The 20,639-nt window shown below is 39.1% G+C and overlaps 2 protein-coding genes across 2 annotated transcripts in view; one reads left to right on the top strand and one right to left on the bottom strand.

Moving 5' to 3' along the window:
• LOC109983321 (protein sel-1 homolog 3) overlaps positions 1-852 on the bottom strand; it is a 48,251-nt gene extending 47,399 nt beyond the window's left edge. Inside the window, exon 1 of the mRNA XM_020632965.3 lies at positions 541-852. The gene's annotated coding sequence lies outside the window, so the exon portion shown is untranslated. The remainder of the gene's footprint in view (positions 1-540) is intronic.
• The window catches only part of LOC109983295 (cadherin-7), a 50,976-nt gene that overhangs the window by 16,955 nt on the left and 13,382 nt on the right, over positions 1-20,639 (top strand). The window contains exons 3-5 of the mRNA XM_020632928.3: positions 3,796-4,090; positions 16,594-16,713; positions 18,487-18,654. Coding sequence (XP_020488584.2) covers positions 3,796-4,090; positions 16,594-16,713; positions 18,487-18,654 — 583 coding nt within the window. The remainder of the gene's footprint in view (positions 1-3,795; positions 4,091-16,593; positions 16,714-18,486; positions 18,655-20,639) is intronic.

Raw genomic sequence — 20,639 nt, 5'->3', positions numbered from 1 at the left:
TCAACATATAAAAAAAAAAAAAAAAAAAAAACATGTCCTTCTATTTGAAAAATGTAATTTTATAACACCACTTAACAGAAAACCCAAGGAAAAAATATATTCATTTATCTATTACCAGATTGGTGACCTGCACTGGACACACACGGTGGTAAGTAAAGGTGACCTCCTGAGCAACTTTGAATATAGACTTTTTGGTTTATTCACCATTTTATGGACGGGACTGTTTACTCACAAATCTTTAAATTGTCCGTCAGAAATATTTCAGTATAGTAAATGTTAAACCAAATGTATTTAGTTCAATTAAAACAGTTCAACTTCCATCACATGGGACGTGAGGTTCATCTACAGCAGCTGGCCTATTGGCTTGAAATGAATGAATGAAATGAAAAAATAAGTTAGCAAAGTTTCTCTTTACAGCACCTTTCAATAGCACACGTCCCAGTAACAGATTAAAAAAGGCCAAACAAGGGATAGCAGCACAAAACAATCACATAAAAGCAGACAGACAGGTGAAACATGTTAGTCATGGTTTAGGCCTACCTTTGTTTAGTTGGTCCATTCCATGGTGTTGTTGCTTCAATGGGATTTCCTGTTTGATTTTGTCATTTGTATCCTTGTGTTTCTCTGTTTCCTGTGTTCTTTATGGTTAATATTCCTGGGTTAAGTGTGTCCTGTCTTTTCCTTCCTTGTGTTTCTAAAAGTCCCTCTGTGCATGCCTGTTTTACTTTCTAGTTCTTGTCCCCAGTGTTTCTTGTCTGGTTTCTCTCCATTTTTTTCTTCTTCTTCTTCTTTGGGTTTTATTGGCAGCTGGTATCCAAAAAGTTGCGTTACTGCAATCTTCCCTCCATTTTTTTCTTCTTCTTCTTCTTCTTTTTCTTCTTCACTAATTTAATGGCAGATCGTGTAACGGTGTATATCGCCACCTACTGATTCGGAGTGTGTAACATTTCCCTCCATTTTGATTGCCCTGATCAGTTTCACCTGAGTCTCGTTTGTCACACCTGTGTCCACTCTCTCCAGGTTTATGTCTGTCTGCTTCACCTTCTGTGTCTGTTCACTGTCAAACTTTCCCCTTGGTCCTGTGTTGAGTTGTGTCCTCGTGGCTCTGGTTGTTTCTCCTGTTAGATTTCTTCTTGGACTTTTGATGGACTTTGTGTTTTGTACTGGGAAAACAAAGTAAGCTTTTGTTTTTGCCCATTTGATCATTGGTTCAATAAATGGTTTTGTTTTCCTGCATTTGGGTTGTTCTATTGTGTTTGAAACTGTGACATATTTGATAAGAATAATACTAATTATTGTTGATAATATATGTGTAATAAATGGAAAAAAGCTTAGAAGTAAGCAACTTTAGCTGTGTTGCTGTAGCTTAGCATGCTGCTTCTCTCCTATACTGTAGGTGTTGCTCTTGTGTAGTGAAGCTTCCTTTTATGGAGAGTAATACTAACTTGGCTCAAGTAGCTTACCCCATTAATGTAATAAAAGTGATATTGCTTCCTGTTTGGATATTGCGGCAAAAAAAATAGAAGTCCAAGTCACCCCAAATCTAGAGATGTCTTTGTTTTAATGATCAAAAAATGTGAGTGAACTCCTGCACTCTGTCTAGATAGAATAATTAAATAGGCAACGCAGGTACCCAAACTTTTCCTATGTTTTTGTTCAATCTTAACAGTGTCTCCTTCACTCTCACCTCCTCTGCTCTTGGCACATTTAAATGAGACAAACCAAACTGTTGTGTCTTAATGAGACTTGAGGAACTTCAGTATGTGTCAAACTGTGAGCATCAATCTTCTTTCTTTGTGTTTGGAAGCAGCTTTAAGTTAAAATGATGATGATCGGTTTGTTTTTTTTAAAAGTTCTGTATCGTTTTAAATTACTGTGTTTGAAAAGTATTGAAGGAACATTTTTTGCAGCCTGAGTCTGTTGTTTGCTCTGTGTGAAACTTTTTATGCTGCTGTCTTGGCCAGACGTTTGTGGTCAAATAAATTCTGTATCTCGATGGGAATATTCTCTTTAAAAGGAAACTAAAGTTTAAATAGATCGATTAAAGTAATGGTCTGCTTTGTAGATTCTAAAAGTTGTTGAAGCAAATTCAAATCTCCTTCTGCAAATCAGGATAGAGACAGAGTAGAGTGCAGCGGAGAATTATTGTGTAGTCCTTAAAACGGCCTCTTGTTCAATTCTCACCACATTGTAGAGCTCTTAAACTTTTATGATACAATTTATTATCAAAGTAAAATACATTTATTCACCAAACTGTGACAAATATTGAGTAAGCACTTATCAATTCTATAATCATCATTGTAGCTGTTATACCTGCAGATTTGAACAGGCATGGCAGGAGATCAGGACCAAGCATAAAGACTGCTGTGACTTTAATGGATGATGTTATGTGAAAAATGTTGTTTTACTGCCAGGCTTGTTGTGTGCAGTTCAACAGGTTTGCATACCTATCACCTCACATGATGTTCACAGAGCGTAACATCAGAAAGAGTTGATCAAAAGACAACGCTTAAATCACAACCTGAACATACAGTAACCTCCTCTAGCCATCAGGCATCAGTTTAATTTACTACCCTGTTAAGTCACTAAGGACAAAAATGTCCACTTCCAAAGGGTGAAATTCCTGATAATTATTCAATATTTGATAGTTTTGAGCAGGGCTGGAGTTGTTTAAGAGATGTATGCAGAAAAAAGTAGAAAAAAATATTAATCTGTTCTATTTCTATAGCAGATTTTTGGAAGTGGACATATTTGTCCTTAGTGACTTAAGAGGGAAGTAAAAATGTTTCACAGTTTTCTATTGATCTGTTTAAAAAAAAATAAAAATAGCATTCCAAAATGTGTCAAGAGACTTCCTTACAAAAACATGCCATATGCACTAACACAGCAAAAATGATGGCCAGATAAAGAGGAAACTTTTGACCAAATGGACAAAAACGTCCATAGTGATACATGAGGGCTAGAGCAGGTTAGGTGTGCATCACAAGTTACCATGGTGATTCAGTCCAGGTCAAAAGAGCCACCTTTATGACACTCTTAACTCTCATTAGGCCTAACACACCTGACTTGTTTTGACCATGTTTTTTCTTCTGTTTTGAGTTTTTTTCCCACCAAAAAACATTACATACACAAAACATAGAGTTTTAAAAAAAAACAAAGCTAAACAGCAATCATTCGATTTCGACTCGAGTTCCTTTTTGTGATTGTTTTCCTGTTTGTTTTTAGCATGATGATTCTTTACACTCAGATAATGGATTGATTTGTCTGTTATCATCAGAGGATTTTGTTAGACGTTGTTCATCTCATGTTATACCTTTGTGTGGGCCGCGCCCCCTGGTGGGCAGTGTAGGCACTGCAGGTGGGCCGCGAAAAGCCCTCCACCAATTTTAAAAATTGAAGAAATATCACAATAATGATGATTTACCATGAGTCAACCCTTTAAGTGACTAGTAAGGTGTGTCATCACTATTCATGGACATAAGGTTTAGTAAACTTTTGTGTCTATTTTGCCATAATATTATGTTGTCATGTCCAATAATTTTATCCTTACTGAAAGTTATAGATGTAGTCTATAATTATTAGTTTGTCATTTTTTATAACGGGCCCCGGAGTAATTTTGTATTTCAAAGCGGGCAGTCTTATTTTTGGGAAAGGCTGGCCTAAGGTGTTACTTTTACCTTTTATTGCGTTGTGTCTGGTTCTTGTTATATCTTCTCACTTTACTTCTCTAGCTCTACGTTTATGCACTCTACAATAAAAAGGCTTTAAAAATAAATGTATGTTTTTATTTTGCAGCTTCACACTGACATGGACAGGGGAGACGGACGCACTAAGTACACATTGGAGGGAGAGGGAGTGGGCTCAGTGTTTGTCATCGACAGCAACACAGGAAACATTCACGTCACCAAGTCCCTGGACCGCGAAGAGAAGGACCAGTACCGACTCATCGCCACGGCTACAGACCGTCAGACCGGCCGAGCCCTTGAGCCGTCTTCTCAGTTCATCATCAGAGTCCAGGACATCAACGACAACCCGCCTGTTTTCCCCAGTGAACCCTACGTCGCCACGGTGCCAGAGATGGCCAACATAGGTACAGCACTGACACAACAGTGACACTTTACTCAAACACAAGATTCAGTTGTAGTGTGGTCAGTCTGAATTTCTTTACAATGGATTCAATTTCACAGAAAACTCAAAGTATAACGCAAAGTATATAGTATAACTCAAGAAATTATTTATCTTGTTAAATAATTCACTTCTCCCTATAGAAACACAATGTTTGTTTTCCATAACTGCTGGGCAGAAAACCCCTGAGTCACCTTCATGCAATTTAAAGTTCCCATGAAACGGCTGCTGGAGTGCTGTTTTATTTCACATGTTTACGTGTTTTCCTGTAAAAAAAAACGGTCACTTGGGGGTCACTTGTCGTGGCTATTGATTGGCTTTTACAGCTGCCAGTAATGCAGGAGTATGTTAACCCCTCCCAGACAATCCCCAATCAACTACCCAGGAATAACAGCACAGCGACAGTCTATAGCACACATTACATCACTTGTTGAGTCACAGAGAAATGTGTCGGTTAACGAGCGATTCTGCTGCTCTGTCTGCTTTTTTTGTTATCAAAAGTATGGCTGATCTTTCTCTATTTCTTTCTGCCTGTCTACTTCTCTGTGTGTGAATGTGCTTGTGTTCCTTCTCAGCTCTTTTGTTCCATCTGAAAAATATCTGGACTGAGTAGGTGATTTAAAAATAAAAACCCTGACAAACATGGAGATACTATGCCTTGTAATTAAAGCAGATGGGCAGATTTTACATTTTTACAATGCAGGGGAAATCTCTGAAGAATTTGAAACAGGATGGAAAGCCAACAGGATTTGGAAACATTTAATGCCTATAAGCCAGCTTGTTTGCTGTGTGATAGATTGGATGAATATAGTCATTGGTAGGACAAACATCATTTTGAAACTCTAAAATATTTTTAAGAATATGTATAAGAAAGTTCAACATCTTTTTTGATTTTATTTGAACTTTTACCGCACAGAGAAAACACTCAAACGGGAACAAAGAGACAAGTGTTCAGTTTTATTGTAATGGGAGTGCAGGTTAAAAAGTAGTAAGCTTGTGGATTTCACATTTTCAGCTTCGAGCAGCTAATGCTCAAAAGACAGGTCTTTATAAAGAGCCAGACAAGGCTAGGCTAATGTTACTCACTTACTTGTTGAATACTTGAAGCATATTGATCAATATCGGATCGAATTGTAAGGTTGTGGACAAAACCCAGATCTAGTATTTAACCACATATTTACACTTCTATTTACACTGAAATAGTCAATAACACAATTTCCTATTTACGTCAATGGTTTCCTGTCATTGTTATTGCCAGTTGTTACCCAGAATTGATGGTTTTGTTAGTGTGATTTTTGGTCATTAAGTCTATATAACACATGCTTCACAGCGTACTGCTTAGAGCTCTAGAAAGAGTTCAGTTACAAAGTGCAGCATTACATTGTGGGATTGTTGTGTAGTGATGGGAAATTCGGCTCTTTTCAGAGAGCCGGCTCTTTTGGGTCAGCTCCCAAAAAAGAGCCGGCTCTTTTGACTCCCAAATGGCTCTTAATTTAGGATCTTTTGTAGCCTCATATTTTAGCTTAACTTAAAAAATAAATGGTTTGTGTGTTGAAAACCCTTTGTGCATGCATTTATTCTGTTACAAAAGCATTCTTACGCTTGTTAAATATTTTAATCAAACTTTTTAATTGCACAAATACAAAAATGCAAAAACAAAATAAATACAAAAAACTGCAAACAAATCCACAGAACAGAACCAGAACTCTTTAATCAAACCATATGAATGTCCTCAGTGCAGGTTGGCCTTGCGAAAAATTAGATGCCTCAGCTTGGATGGGCTGTTGCAATTCCTTCTTACTATAAGTATCTGCCCTGTTTTTGAGAAGATTCTCTTGGAAGGAACAGATTTTGCCACAATACACAGTCTCCCCTCCATCACCTTCACCAGACGTGGGAAGACTGAGGCCTTGGCCTGCCACCATCCTCAAGATAGAATCTCACCTCCATTACAGCATCAGCTGTAGGATTTCTCCTAGCAGCATCTCCTGTAGCTCTTTCATGACAGAGCCTCCAAACAGGTTTAGAAATTTTCGGTCCATGGTTGAACAAAGAGCTACAACCAATTCCTTTACTTTCTGCACGGTTACTGGCCATGTTGGCCAATCAAAACAAAGTTCTGCCATGAGCAGAACTGGGGCTAACCCACTGTGAGAGCAAAGCAGTGAAAGGAAAAAACTGGGAGCCGGCTCTCACTCGATGAGAGTTGGCTCTTCTGATTCATTACAAAGCATCGGCTCTCAGAGCCGCATCTTTTGAGCATGACACATCACTATTGTTGTGCATTAAGTGTTCTAGCCATGAAAGTCCTTTTTTTTATTTTTATTAATCCATTACAACATTTTTCAAGGTTCTTATGATGTGTATTTTTGCAAATCATATCTGAGTATTCATATTCTACTTGTGTAAAAAGAATATAGAGTTTATTACTTCTGAAACGACATGAGTTCACAGTCATGCTGTCATCTCTGCATTTAGATACAGCAACATTTTGTGCTTAATGCATATATCAACATGGTAAAATCTCATAATGGCAATACTAACGTAGTGGTGTTGATTCAAGATTGCGGGTTTAACAAACTCTGAGACTAATGACTCTTAAATACTGAACCCTCAGATTGGAAATTCCTGATTTTTGCATGCAGAATTGCTGACCTAAATTAATCAAAAGTCAGGCTATTTTCACTCCAAGTTAAGAGCATTTGGACGACTACAAAAAGCCATCATCAATGGAGCCTCCAATACAACAGTTCACCATGGCAACAGGCAAGTTAAAAAACAGGTCATCCTCCTTCACCCCACTGGAGTTATAAGTTCTAATATGTGCTTAAGGCCAGATGAGCACTTTTTTCAGAAGAAAATCAACACAGCTGCAGCGAAGAATTAGAATGAGAGAACTGCTGCTCGAGTCAAAGAGCAAGTTTGAAGTCAGTATTTTATTCTTTCAACGTTTAACCAAACTTTTGAATATCACAGGTTAAAATGATGGGATTTTATTGAATTGAATTAAATTTTAATTTAGGTGCAGTGCCATGGCCTCCAACCATGCATGGAAGCTTTCCAAAATGAAATATAAAAACAGTTCAAACACTTAATCCATGCTGTGCTCTGGCCTCTTAATTGTAACTCCCTTTTGTCCTAATCATATTTGATCTATGAAGAAAAGTAAATGTCTCTCAGTGGCTGTTTCAACTTGTAACTACAATAAAGGCCTACTCCCAAAGGTGAACCCTTTTGAATTCCTCCAAAAATCTCTGTAAAGGTCCCTGCTTCAGATGATGTTACCTAGTACACATCAAATAGAGATTTACTTAAAGCCATGTTCTGAAACTGTCCAATAGACACAGCGTTCTAAACTAATCGGTCAGGACCCAAAAGTGGGTCAATGTGCCAATGTGCATGGATAAGAAATTGTATCCAGAAGTCTATGAAGAACTTGTTAAAAATGTGTGTTTTGTTCCATCTCTTTGTTCTGTCACATGTTTAGTACCATCTGAGGTCCAAACTGCACTATTTTTTCATTAAATACATCTGATAGGCTTAAAAATATCTTTAAAGAGTTTAAACTTTAAACTTCTCATTAAAGAGTTGGTGGTGGGTCCTTAAGCTAGACCAGTTGTGAACCACTTCAGTAGAGCATCCCATGAAGAACCTGTCCATGGGGTAATGGTTCAAACCAAAATCCTTTCTGGGGGATCCCTCCACCTTTCATCTTCTCGGGATGCCTAAAAGAACACAACCCCGCACCCCAACCACTAGAGCTTTCATTTTCATAGGGTCTCATCAAGAACGTAATGAGAAGGTTCTATTGAGAACCCATGGATACTGTAGGGGGTTGCATCTTGAACAAACTGTGTGTTCTACCAAGGATCCTCTTACAAGTCCAGAGCTTCATCCAGAACATGAACATTTCGCCTTTTGGAAAAGCTTTGAACCTTTGACTGTTTATTTATACGGACAGCGAGACACTGTCTCCTTCCATTTTGTAAAGTAAAGACAGAATAGCTCTGGTAAGAGTTAGCAATTAATAAAAAAGCATGATCTTTGTTTTTCCCTTCTAAAATATCAGGACTTGGTCTTACCATCATCCTCCACAGCACACAATTGTAATAAAGGACGTTAATTATAAAACAGTTTAATTCTGCAGGAAGATCTGCAGAATTTTTTATAATCTTTTTTTTTTAACAATCTTACAAGAAGTTGTGCAGAATGCTATCAAGTTTTGAATTGGTACAGCACATATTCATTTAGTAGATTATTGGAACAACAATTTAATACACATTTTTGTATGCATATTTCTTAAAAAAACAAAAATTAACAAATTACATGTTAATGATTTTTATTTTATTCTACTTCATGGGATTGTCACTGTGTCTTCTTTTAGGGATTTAGGCAAATACTGTCTGGGATGACTCTTCCATCAAGAAAGGGTTAGGGTTGTTTATTTACAGCAGGGTGTTGCTCTCCTCTAATTCTGGCAATGTTATGGAGAACAACACATGCAACAATAATGTCAAATGCTTTGAGGTTACTCTGAGTCTGTGTAGGCACTTGAAGCGAGCTTTTAGCTGTCACAACAGTGACAAACAACAAAGCACTCAACAACAGGCTCAAGACACAGAGCAGCAGAATCAAAATCTTTACCTCAAAGCAGAGGTTGGTGCACAGATCAGTCCAAAGCAAGAATAGGTAATAAAAAACATGAGGCATGGCTAAGTCAAAGAAAACGGGTAATGAGATCTTAGGCCAAACTCACTCTACAGGATTTCATGGTCAAATTTTCACCCCATTCATTCACTATGATTGTCACAAAGGCGTAATCAGGGGAGAAGTGGCGGGAGGGAACAGCGCTGTGTGTGTGTGTGTGTGTGTGTGTGTGTGCATATCTGAGTGTTTGTGTATGTGGAGCTCCCGCTGTTTGTCTACATGTCGTGCTTCTGCAACACTGTAACACAATATGAATTCACAGACTTGTACACCAATATTAACCTGTTGTGAAATCAATATAAATGCACAAAGACGTAAAGAGAGAGGAGTTCCCATACGCCGCCTTTGCAGAATCGCACTCTGTAAAGGGCTTCTAATAAACTGGAACCATACATGGAGAGTATAAGGACTACAAACATAATGAAGGAAGGATAATGAGGGCCCTGTGCAACTAATAGCCCCTTTCAAACATGCAAGGTATGCAAGGTAATGCAAGATGTGGTGCATGTATGATCGCAAAAGGCCTACTCTGTTCACCCCAGTTTCATGCTTATTGTTTTACTGCCTGTCCCCTAGCAGTAGGTCTGCACAAAGTCAAGGTGAGTCAATGTGTGAACACTGCAGGTAGATTGGAAATATTTGCATACGCTACATTTACATGTGGACTGCATGTGTTAACACAAATGACCAAATCAGTATACCACAATATCATACAGACTTTTCCCTTCCATTTTACTAGTGAAAAGTCTGTACAAAGTTGATGGTCAGGCAATGTGTGAACACAGCAGGTATTAGTGGGCAGCACAGACAGACACAACCAACACAACCAATGAAGAATAGCCATTATGATCACAGTCGTAACATTGTGAGATCACAGATAATCTTCCAATGTAAGGTGCATGTGTGAAGGACAATACCAGAAAACATCAGGGTCTGAATGTCCAGAAACTGTCTCAAAAAATGTCAATAGTTTGTGTGTGAAAGGGGTTCGTAAGACAGGTGAAACAGATCAGTGCAGGACAGACAATCAAACAGGAGAAGACATCTAAAACATGTAACATGAACATGCCTACTTTACCTTAACCAAAGCTCTAATGATAAAGAGGTCTATATTAGAACACACTAGGGTCACATGAAGTGGTCAAAAGAGACTTGTATTGGTCGCTAAGTGATTGGCCATTAAACTCCTTGGAAATATTTGAATGTGTTGAGGAGGTAATGACATTTGTACAAATCTTAACTGGCCATTTGCAAATCTGTTGCTCATCATCCATTCAAAATACATTCATGAGTCATGCACATTTGGGGTCATGTGTTCTGCATCACATATGAAGTTGACAGTGCAGAGAATGAGATATTGTGTCTGCAGGAAATTGTGATGTATAGACTCTGACAGTTCTAAATATATACCTGCACTTTAAGTACTTCCTTTTCACATCGTTTCTTTCATTAATGAAAGGAGCAGTGATAAGGATACATGCGCTATCAATGAAGACTATCTCAATGGGGAATCCTCCAAAGCAGCATTAGCAGAATATAATTTAAAATATCATCATTAGCTTCAACTGAATAATTTCTACATCAGTCACCTGCAATCCTGTGAAATTCCTCTTTCAAGGTCCTTAGAGGATTGTGCCCAGGGAACATAACTTAAATGTGCAGTAAGTGTTTAAGTGCAGAGGAAACTTTTCTCACGGTTCAGCAAACCATTTCCATGCAATAAAGTAACTCCCGTTGGCAGAAGAACTGAGAGCAACAGAAAAAAACTTGCACTGATCTGTTAGCAATTCTATTGTGTGTAAAAGAGATGTAAGGTGGTATTTTACTTTTGATCATGGAAGGAAAGCACGTCCAACCAAGGTTCCAAAGCCTTTTGTTGGCAAAGACCATCGAGACACTGATTGGGAGAACAAGGAAAGGGCATCCTGTAATTGTGAAGCTTTAGGCTCAGGAGAAGGGATGTTATCTTCATTTAATTTACAAAACGTGCTAACAAGCTTCACACAGTTGGCTTTCATTGTAGCAGACCTTAAAGAGCCCATATTATGCCCTTTTTGGGGTTCGTATATTTAATCTATGTACCTACTAAAGTATGTTCACAATAGCTAAAGTTTGAAAAAAGTGTCTGTTTTCATGTACTGCCGCTCGATGCACCGGCTCGCTTCTGACCTAAGTGCCCATGTTCAGAGTCCCCACGTGTGCCAAGTCTGATCTGATTGGTCGGCCTGTCGGCTCTGCCATAATTGGTCAGTCGCTCAGCCACTCTGGCTCCGAGGGCCGGGGAGCAAAAACATTAGCATTTTAGCACTACTGTGCTACCGCAGGCTACGGCATATCGTGGGCGTGCCACAGAATACAACATACAACATGAGCTGCTGGGCTTGCCACAACGAGCCAATGGGCTTAGATCAGTGATATTACACTGACAAGACATCACACTGACAATTTTTTTTCAAGGGGGGATAGAACCGAGCGTTACATGCAGCTAACAGGAGGACATAGGAGAAGCCGCGTTTCCGCAGACTTTTAATTTTTGCCTAAACGTGCACAGGACACTTGGAAAACACCCTAAAGAGCATATAAAACCAGAAAAAGCATAATATGGGACCTTTAAGCTTGGGATACCTTTCTCAGGATTGGATAATTAACAGTTTCCTTCACCTTAGGTTTAATAAACATAGCTTTTACTCTAACATTTTGGCCTTGATGTTTTTGCAATTAAAGTGTTTATTTTGGCAATTTCTTCACATTTGGGATGTAGCACTAAACATATGGTAGCAACTAAAACTACTGAGCCAATATAAGTTTTAACCTAATTATGGTGTTAAATTGAAAGATGGATGGATCTGGGGATTGCGTATCGACCCTGAACTTTTTTACTTGTTTGGTTGAAAATAAATTCAAGATTTACACATCGCAACCAACATATACAGTTTTTGTACCTCCGTGAAATCCTTGTGCAAGAAAATAGTTTACAATGGGGTTTATTCTCTTTTAAGTTGATGCCAAGTACTAAGTATGCCATTATCAAAACTAAGAGTTCAACATTTTGAAAGTTTACTCTCGCATGTAAAATTCTTCCAATGTCCATCTAGGTTGTTATCAGTTCAGTTAACGAAAGGTTCCATTGACAATTGCGTCAACTTTATGTAAAGACAAAAATATCCCAGCTGATATATCCATTTGGCCAAAGCCCTGATGTCCTGTGCTAGACTTTTGTTTTATTGAATGAGGCTTTTCTTTTTTTAAAACATGGATGTTTCATAGTGTATCTGTCCCTGTAACCAAACACCCAATGTGGCACTTCAGCTAGTCTGTCTTTGGTCCATTAACCATTTGTGTGCACCAAATGTCATGGGAATCCATCCATAGTTAACATCAAATCTTATGGGAAAATGTCATTTTGGGACTATGGGGAAAGTCAGGGGATCACAGAAGTCATTGGGATACGCTCTCTGGGAACCATAGATGTCTGTACAAAGCATGAAAGTCCTCTTCGAGACATTTAAGTCTTAACCAATGTGGTTGAATAACTGACTAATACATGGCCAAGACATTAAAATTGGACCCAAACGTAGCAAGCAACCAGCCTAAGTAAGTCCAAATTTGACATATTTATAATGAAAATAAGCATCAACTGAAATACTGTGCTATAACTCAACATAAACTTTTCATCCTACCTGAGGTAGATATAAAACTAAACTCTATAATAAAATATGATATCATGTAATCTTTTGCAGTTGTTCCATATCTCACTCAACACCAAGTTAAGATTGACCCAATAACAACAAAGTGTTAGTTTGGTTTATCATTAACCGTCTTACTTTACAATTAACAATCTGGTTAAAAACTAAATATTGAAAACAAAAATCTATGTTCTTAATGAAGCATAATTGTACTTATCTTATCCTACACCTTTTTTTTAATGAAATCCTTAGTGATATACAGCTCTGGAAAAAATTAAGAGACCACTGCAAAATTATCTGTTTCTCTAATTTTACTATTTGTAGGTATGTGTTTGAGTAAAATTAACAGTTTTGTTTTATTCTATCAACTACTGACAACATTTCTCCCAAATTCCAAATAAAAATATTGTCATTTAGAACATTTATTTGCAGAAAATGCCAAATGGTCAAAACAACAAAAAAGATGCAGTGTTTTCAGACCTTAAATAATGCCAAGAAAACAAGTTCATATTCATTTATACACAACACACTACTAATGTTTTAACTTTGGAAGAGTTCAGAAATCAATATTTGGTGGAATAACCCTGATTTTCAATCACAGCTTTCATGCGTATTGGCATGCTCTGCAGCAGTCTTTCAAATTGCTGTTGGGTGACTTTATGCCCCTCCTGGCGCAAAAATTCAAGCAGCTCAGCTTTGTTTGATGGCTTGTGACCATCCATCTTCCTCTTGATCACATCCCAGAGGTTTTCAATGGGGTTCAGGTCTGGAGATTGGGCTGGCCATGACAGGGTCTTGATCTGGTGGTACTTCATCCACACCTTGATTGACTTAGCTGTTGGGCATGGAACATTGTCCTGCTGGAAAAAAACAATCCTCAGAGTTGGGGAACATTGTCAGAGCAGAAGGAAGGAAGCAAGTTTTCTTTCAGGACAACCTTGTACGTGGCTTGATTCATGCGCCCTACGCCAAGACGAATCTGCCCGATTCCAGCCCTGCTGAAGCAATCCCAGACCGTCACCGATCCTCCACCAAATTTCACAGTGGGTGCGATACCCTGTGGCTTGTAGGCCTTTCCAGGTCTCCGTCTAACCATTACACAACCAGGTGTTGGGCAAAGCTGAAAATTGGACTCATCAGAGAAGATGACCTTACTCCAGTCCTCTGTGGTCCAATCTTTATGGTCTTTTGCCAAACCTCAGCCTGGCTCTTCTTTGCTTCTCATTGATGAAGGGCTTTTTTCTAGCTTTACACGATTTGAGCCTTGCCCCTAGGAGCCTGTTTCTAAACGTTCTCACCATGCACCTCACCCCAGCTGCCATTTGGCTTTTTTTTTGTAGGTCACTTGATGTCATCCTACTGTTTCTGAGTGACATTCAAATGAGTTGACGGTCATTCCGTTCAGTGGAGAGTCGTTTTCGCCCTATGCCGGTCTGTAGCTTTGTTGTCCCCAATGTCTGCTGCTTGACCTTGTTCTTATGAACAACCGTCTTGGAAATTTTAAGGATGGAAGCAAGCTGATGCTCACTGTAACCCTCTGCCAGTAAAACCATAATTGAACCCTTCTTTTCCTCACTCAAAACTTTTATTTTTAACTCTTTACTCCAATTACTTTTGAGGTACTACTAGCATTGTTTTTGCCATCCCGCTGGTCCTATTGCAAGAGGATAGTGATGACCACAGCAGTGGTCTTTATACTTTTCCTCTTTTAATAAAATTTGGAATCAGGTGATCACCTAAACAGTACCTCATTAAGTAGAATGAGGTGTGCTTGTGTTGGAATTCAACAGACACTGGAATGGAATGGCTTTCATACATGTAGAGATGCTGATTTCAGAAAAAATTGCAGTGGTCTCTTAATTTTTTCCAGAGCTGTATATCTAATACTTTAAGTAATAAAGACTATCTGCACTTCCTGCCCTGCACAATGATTCATAGTGAATAAATGGCAATGGATTTTTTCCTGAGCATGTCAGTTCTTTTCTGCAGACCAAGGATGTGACTACACAGAAAGTGACTAAGCAGGAGAAAGCTCTATTAGTGGCCCTGGCTTATATTTACTTCAGTCTATAAAACGACCCTGCATTTATTTGTGACAGTGACAATACAAGACAGGTCTTTAAATGTTGTCTCACAAAACTGGTGCACAGCAAAGATGGGAAAGAGAATATTTTATACAAAATTAGGATATCGACATCTCTGCCTACCTGCTGCACTTTAGGGGAGAAAGAAAGACCACGGTTAATATAATCAGTAACAAGTTCTGGGCTGGCTTATGGAAACATACTGTACCAGAATGTCTTAGCTGTCAGTTTTGGTTGACAGCAAAGACAACCAAAATTGTTCTCAACTTTTTTTATCTTTTTATCTTGGGACAATAACCTTGATTTCCTGTAGTTATAAGTACATTTCTAGAGAGATCTCAAGGAAACAGCTGAAATAAAGCCGTTGTAACTTGAAAACCAACATTGCAAGGAGATAATGACATGAATATGTTGAGATTGAAGGATCTAGGACAGAGAGAATATACTGCTCCTTTAAGTTTATAACATATACATCTGGAGAGAATTTGTATCTGAAGGAGATTTAGGAGTCCCCTCAAGTTGAATGTTTACCTTATGGTGTTGTGTAAGAGAATTGCCAAATATGGATGTGTTACATGATGTTTTTTATGACCCATGACGAAAAGCAGATGTTTTGGGTGCATATAGGCAATTGTCTCTGTATGTTCGCGAGAGATCATTATTGGCTTCATGATCCTCCTGGCCAGATGTGACCAGTGACTCTGTTTCTTGCTTAAATAAAAATGATACTCTTTGAAAGCAAGTCAGTCTCAACGGCGAATTTCAGGAAACAGCTGAAAATGTACTTTTTATTATCACAAGAAAAAATCCATCCATCTATCCGTCCATTTTCTTCCACTTATCTCGGGCCAGGTCGGGGTGGCAGCAGGCCTAGCAAGTTGCCTCCAACATCGCTCTACCTAGCGATATTTTCTATCTCCACCTGGGGGATACTGTAGTGTCCCTAGGCCAAACGGGATCTACAGAATAATCCCTCTAGCGTGTTTTGGGTCTTCCCCAGGGTCTCCTTCAAGTTGGATATGCTTGGACAACTGGCTCCTTTAGATGAAAAGGAGTAGCGCCTCCACTCCGAGCTTCTCATCCTGAGCCCAGACACCGGACAGAGGAAACTTATTTCAGCCCCTTGGATCTGCAGTCTCATTCTTTCGGTCACATCCTGACCACAGTTGAGGGTTGGAACGTAGACTGTCTTACAGCCAGGGCCGGCCCTGGACATCTGGGGGCCCTAAGCAGGATCATTTTGTGGCCCTGCCTAGCTGTTTAAAGCTAAATCATCTCTAAGTCCTGCACAAGTTCTTTTTCATTTTTGTCTGCTCTTTCTCCTTATATTTGATCTGCAAGCTGTTTCAACATTAAGTGCACCGGGGCCTCTAATTGAGAACTGCCTTCATTTATCAAAACTTGCAGCAACAGCAGGCTGATAAAAGGTCTGAAATTGGGATTGGCCTTTACTTGAAGTTTTACAATAATTGCAGTCATCACACAATAAACAGCCAAATAGTGGTTTACAACAACTTTTTCTGAATATTTTAAAATTGCATGACCAACAACATATCATATTTAACAAATGTCAAAAAGTTTGAAATATGACCATTTAAACCAAAGTCTCTTTTAATAATGTGGCTCAAACACTTCCCTACTATCCAGACATGAGCTCAGTATGTTTCAAGTAACCACACTGTCACCAAACTGGCACTAAATACACTTCTTCTGGCACAGCTGTGGAGATTTGAGGGCAAATACTCAACATGAAAACTGTGTTTGAAGTCATTTTTCATCAAAAAGATAACTGTTTCAAAGATACTGCGCTTACAGATAGAACGCAGAAGGGTGCATTATCCTTTTAATCCTACAGATGTAAGCACTTGGTATTCAAAAGACAGATGGGTAGAGTGTCACTTTAAGCTTATTAAACTGCCACCAGCTTTAACTGCTTTACTTTGAAAAGGGCCATTTCACCTCTCACCTCTGCTGCTTCCTCTCTTTCACAGGCACGTCCATAATCCAGGTCACAGCCAGGGACGCAGATGATCCCACGTATGGAAACAGCGCCCGGCTGGTGTATGCCATCACTCAGGGCCAGGACTATTTCTCTGTGGATCCGCAGACAGGTCTCAAAGCTGTTTACCATAAAAACGCCTCTGATGATTATACTCCACACAATAAATCCCATTGGCCTGCTGTGAAATCACAAGTTATGCCTTTGCTTCCATATGTCCAATGTGGATAAGTAAGGGATGAAGCACTACGAGGTGTCCATTAACAGGAATTTATGGGTTGTATGGTGGCCACAACCATCACCTTCCACTGAGGCTATTATTTCCTGTTTATATACAACTGGTAGGGTATTATCCTGCTTATACCATGGTCACTGGCTGAAAAAAACCCATTACTTTATGGTTTTATGCCTTATGCAATCAAACTCCAATGTTTTAACAAGCCCTATGGCTGACGCATGCCTCCATTTCAAAGGTAACCCTTTATCCATATGATTCTCATGCAATAGAAATGTTGTGCACTACTCCAGTAAATAAAACCGATCAATGGGAGATGTTTCTTGAATGCTCAGACCATTCCTCATGTTCACATGGAGGTCATTTTCCTCTGCCTTGGTGGAAAGCACAATCATTTTGATCATAAGAATTCAAGCTGTAGTTTAGTGTGCAGGTTGTATGAATGGTAAATATTTGACAATCGCTCTTATTTCACCGCATCCTGAATAACGAGCTATTTATAGAACAATTGATAGTGAAAGTCTAAAGAGCTACGAAGGACAGATAACATTTTTGGAAATTCATCAGTCACAGATAGTCATCAGTTAATGTTGGCATTCAACAAAGTCCCAGACAACATTATGTAAGCAAGGAATTTAAGCCTATATAATCGACCAATGCTGCCAAACTGTGTTATTAGTCCCCAATTCATGGTCAACAATCCCAAGTTAGGAAGTAACTACTTGTTAACATTGTCTGTTTTCTGACCATGCTTAAAGGCTTTATATGCGTTTTTTTGATCCAGCAGATATCGCCCTTGAGCGTGTTGTTGTGTGTTAGCATGCTAATGCTAGCAATCTTTATTGTGCTCGTATCTTCACACTGCATGTACATTTACCTGAAATGAGTGTGATGTAGAAACACAGTTAAGCAGTGAGTACAGTATGTTATTCTTCTTCTAGTCCCTCAATTAAACAACTTTTGTATGTGAGGGGAGGAGTCAGCCGGCTGTCCAGGCGATGTAAACAAACTGTAAATAGGACTCAGAAAACTCTGAAAGCATCACAGACAGTGGGACTCGGGTGTTACACCCATTGTAGACAGTCATGACTCACGGAGTTATTTTCAAAGGATATACTTGATTTCCATTACATTCAAGTGTGAAAAATTGCATATAAAGCCTTTAAAGGTTATTGAATCTGCTGTTTTAACTTGAAATATGGCTGTAGGTTTACATCAAGTTTTTCACTGTTTGTTGTCTTTTTCTGATTAATGGAGAAACTGTGAAATGATAACAGCTTGTCACCCCTAAATGTATGCAACACAAGCTGATTTAAAGTAATACAACATCCTTTTAACATTTGAGCTTCTCACCAGAAGTGTGATTTCAAACAAAGCTAGCTGCTGTCTGAATATGGTGAATTGTCAGGAATTAATTAAAATTGCATCTACAAAAGACAATTCCCCCAGTGCACAGCATAAGAACAACGCACATTATAAATTATCAGTTCACAAAAAGAAGAAGGCCTTGAGTCATATGTTTTCCACGTCCTAAATCTAGAATGTAAGCGTCTGACTCACTTTGACGGATATTTCCAGAGACGTTGTGTCACTCTGAAATATGATGCAGTTGTGATTCTTGCGCCTTGTCCCACTGTGCTCCCCCACCAGGCATCCTGCGGACAGCAGTACCTGACATGGACCGGGAGACTCGTGATGAGTATCAGGTCGTCCTCCAGGCCAAAGACATGGGGGGGCATCTGGGCGGATTATCAGGGACCACCACCGTCACTGTGAGGCTGACTGATGTCAACGACAACCCCCCTCACTTCAGACGGAGTAAGCACCGCCTGTTATCGCATCAACACTTTACTGTCAGACGCTTTCAGTCTCTGTCGCTGCAGAATGTGTGTGACTGAAGATTAAAATGATTAAACATCTAGTAATGGCATTTGTGACAGCAGTCTGAGATTCTCTGCCTCCTGTGGGTCCTCGCTGCCTCGGCAGGTTGGGAGATAAGATAAAAGCTTCAGAGCAGCTAAACAGCTTGTCACTCTCATATTGCTCTTTTTACTCATGCACCAAACCTAATCATTGTTTTATATATCAGCGGGAATAACATAACCTCTGCCTGGATGACTGCCATTTACATCCATACCAACACACCCTCTCGGTCCCTCTGATTGAAATGGACTGTGCCTTGATGTACAAGAGTGAAAGATCATGTCCGCCTTTTCTTGTCCAAGCCTTTCCCTGTACCCTGCTATTAATATTTCATCTTAAAGTTCAGTGCTTTCCGCTTCAATAGACAGTAAAATCACTGCACGATGTGTCTAACACTGGGAGACATATACTGCATTTCTCTATATACCACCTCTCTTGTTTGATTTTCTTTCTTTTTTTCTTCCCCTCTTCTTCTCTCTCGCAGTCTCTGTTTTCTGCCATTCATCTTAATGTTTAAAGCCCCCTCTCCTCGCCTTGATATATTGTGCTGTGATACAAGGCTTTATAGAGGCAATTTAATAATTCCAAATGCCATCTGTGTGTTATTTATTTACTAATATCTGACTATATCTTCCCCCCATCTCCACCTCACTGCAGCTCATTATTTTCTGTTTGACAATAACGCAGCGATTTGAACAAACGGCTCATTTAGCATGCTCTTTGAATGCTCGGGGTGTGGTTTCTAAATGATCTTCATAATGTGGAGGATTTCAATGATTAACAAACAGAAGAGAAGGGTTGCTCTAAAATGAAATCATATCTCTGCATTTGCAGCTGCTACACAGCATCACAAGTGTTGAATCATGTGATACCATGCAGGGGGAAAAAACACACGATCTGGCACAGATCACCGACTGCTAATCCAAGCTTGATAAATGGACAGAATGTAATCAACAACAAACAGTAACATAAGAACAGAAAACAAAAACTCAGTAAGAAGCCAAGCTCTCGATTTAGTTGCAACTAAACATACGTCCACACGTATGCCCGTATTTTTATACGTTTGTCTGTGTGTTTTTGCCTTTCTTACACTGAAAACACACATTTTGGAAAACTCCTTCCAGGGTGAAGAGTTTCAGAAACTCTGTTTAAGGTGTTAAAGGCTTTATATGCGATTTTTTGATCCAGTAGATGTCGCCCTTGAGCTCCAGCATGAAACCAAAACAACTTGCGGTGCATTGTTGTGTTAGCATGCTAATGCTAGCGATCTTTATTATGCTCGTATCTTCACACTGCATGTAAATTTACCTGAAATGAGCGTGATCTAGAAACACAGTTAAGCAGTGAGTACAGTATGTTATTCTTCTTTTCTCTAGTCCCTCAATTAAACAACTTTTATACGTGAGGGGAGGAGTCAGCCGGCCGTCCCGACGATGTAAACAAACTGAAGATAGGACTCTGAAAACTCTGAAAACATCACAGACAGTGGGACTCGGGTGTTACACCCATTATAGACAGTCATAACTCAGAGTTATTTTCAGAGGATATACTTGATTTGTTACATTTAAGTGTGAAAAATCACATATTATGTGAAGTAATGAAAACAGAGTTTTGGGCTTGTAATGTCACACTGTGCGGCGGTTTCTCTTCCGTTTGACGTCATTGTGCGACGCTGTCACTTTTGTTTACATGAGATTAGTGAGATACGTAACCAAACTACAGCTGGTGTTAATGTTGCTAATTGGACTTTTTATATGCTTACACATACACAGTTACTCTCCCACTGTGTTGACGAGCAGAGGCGCCTGAACAGACAACTTTGTAAATTAAATGGAGATTGCAGAGGAATGGCAAGAAAAGGTTAGCATGTCAAGGATGTC

Source organism: Labrus bergylta, chromosome 6 (genome assembly GCF_963930695.1).
Source record: "Labrus bergylta chromosome 6, fLabBer1.1, whole genome shotgun sequence".
Classification (NCBI taxonomy): Eukaryota; Metazoa; Chordata; class Actinopteri; order Labriformes; family Labridae; genus Labrus; species Labrus bergylta.
The sequence above is the reverse complement of the archived record's forward strand: the minus strand, read 5'-3'. Positions and strand labels throughout refer to the sequence as shown.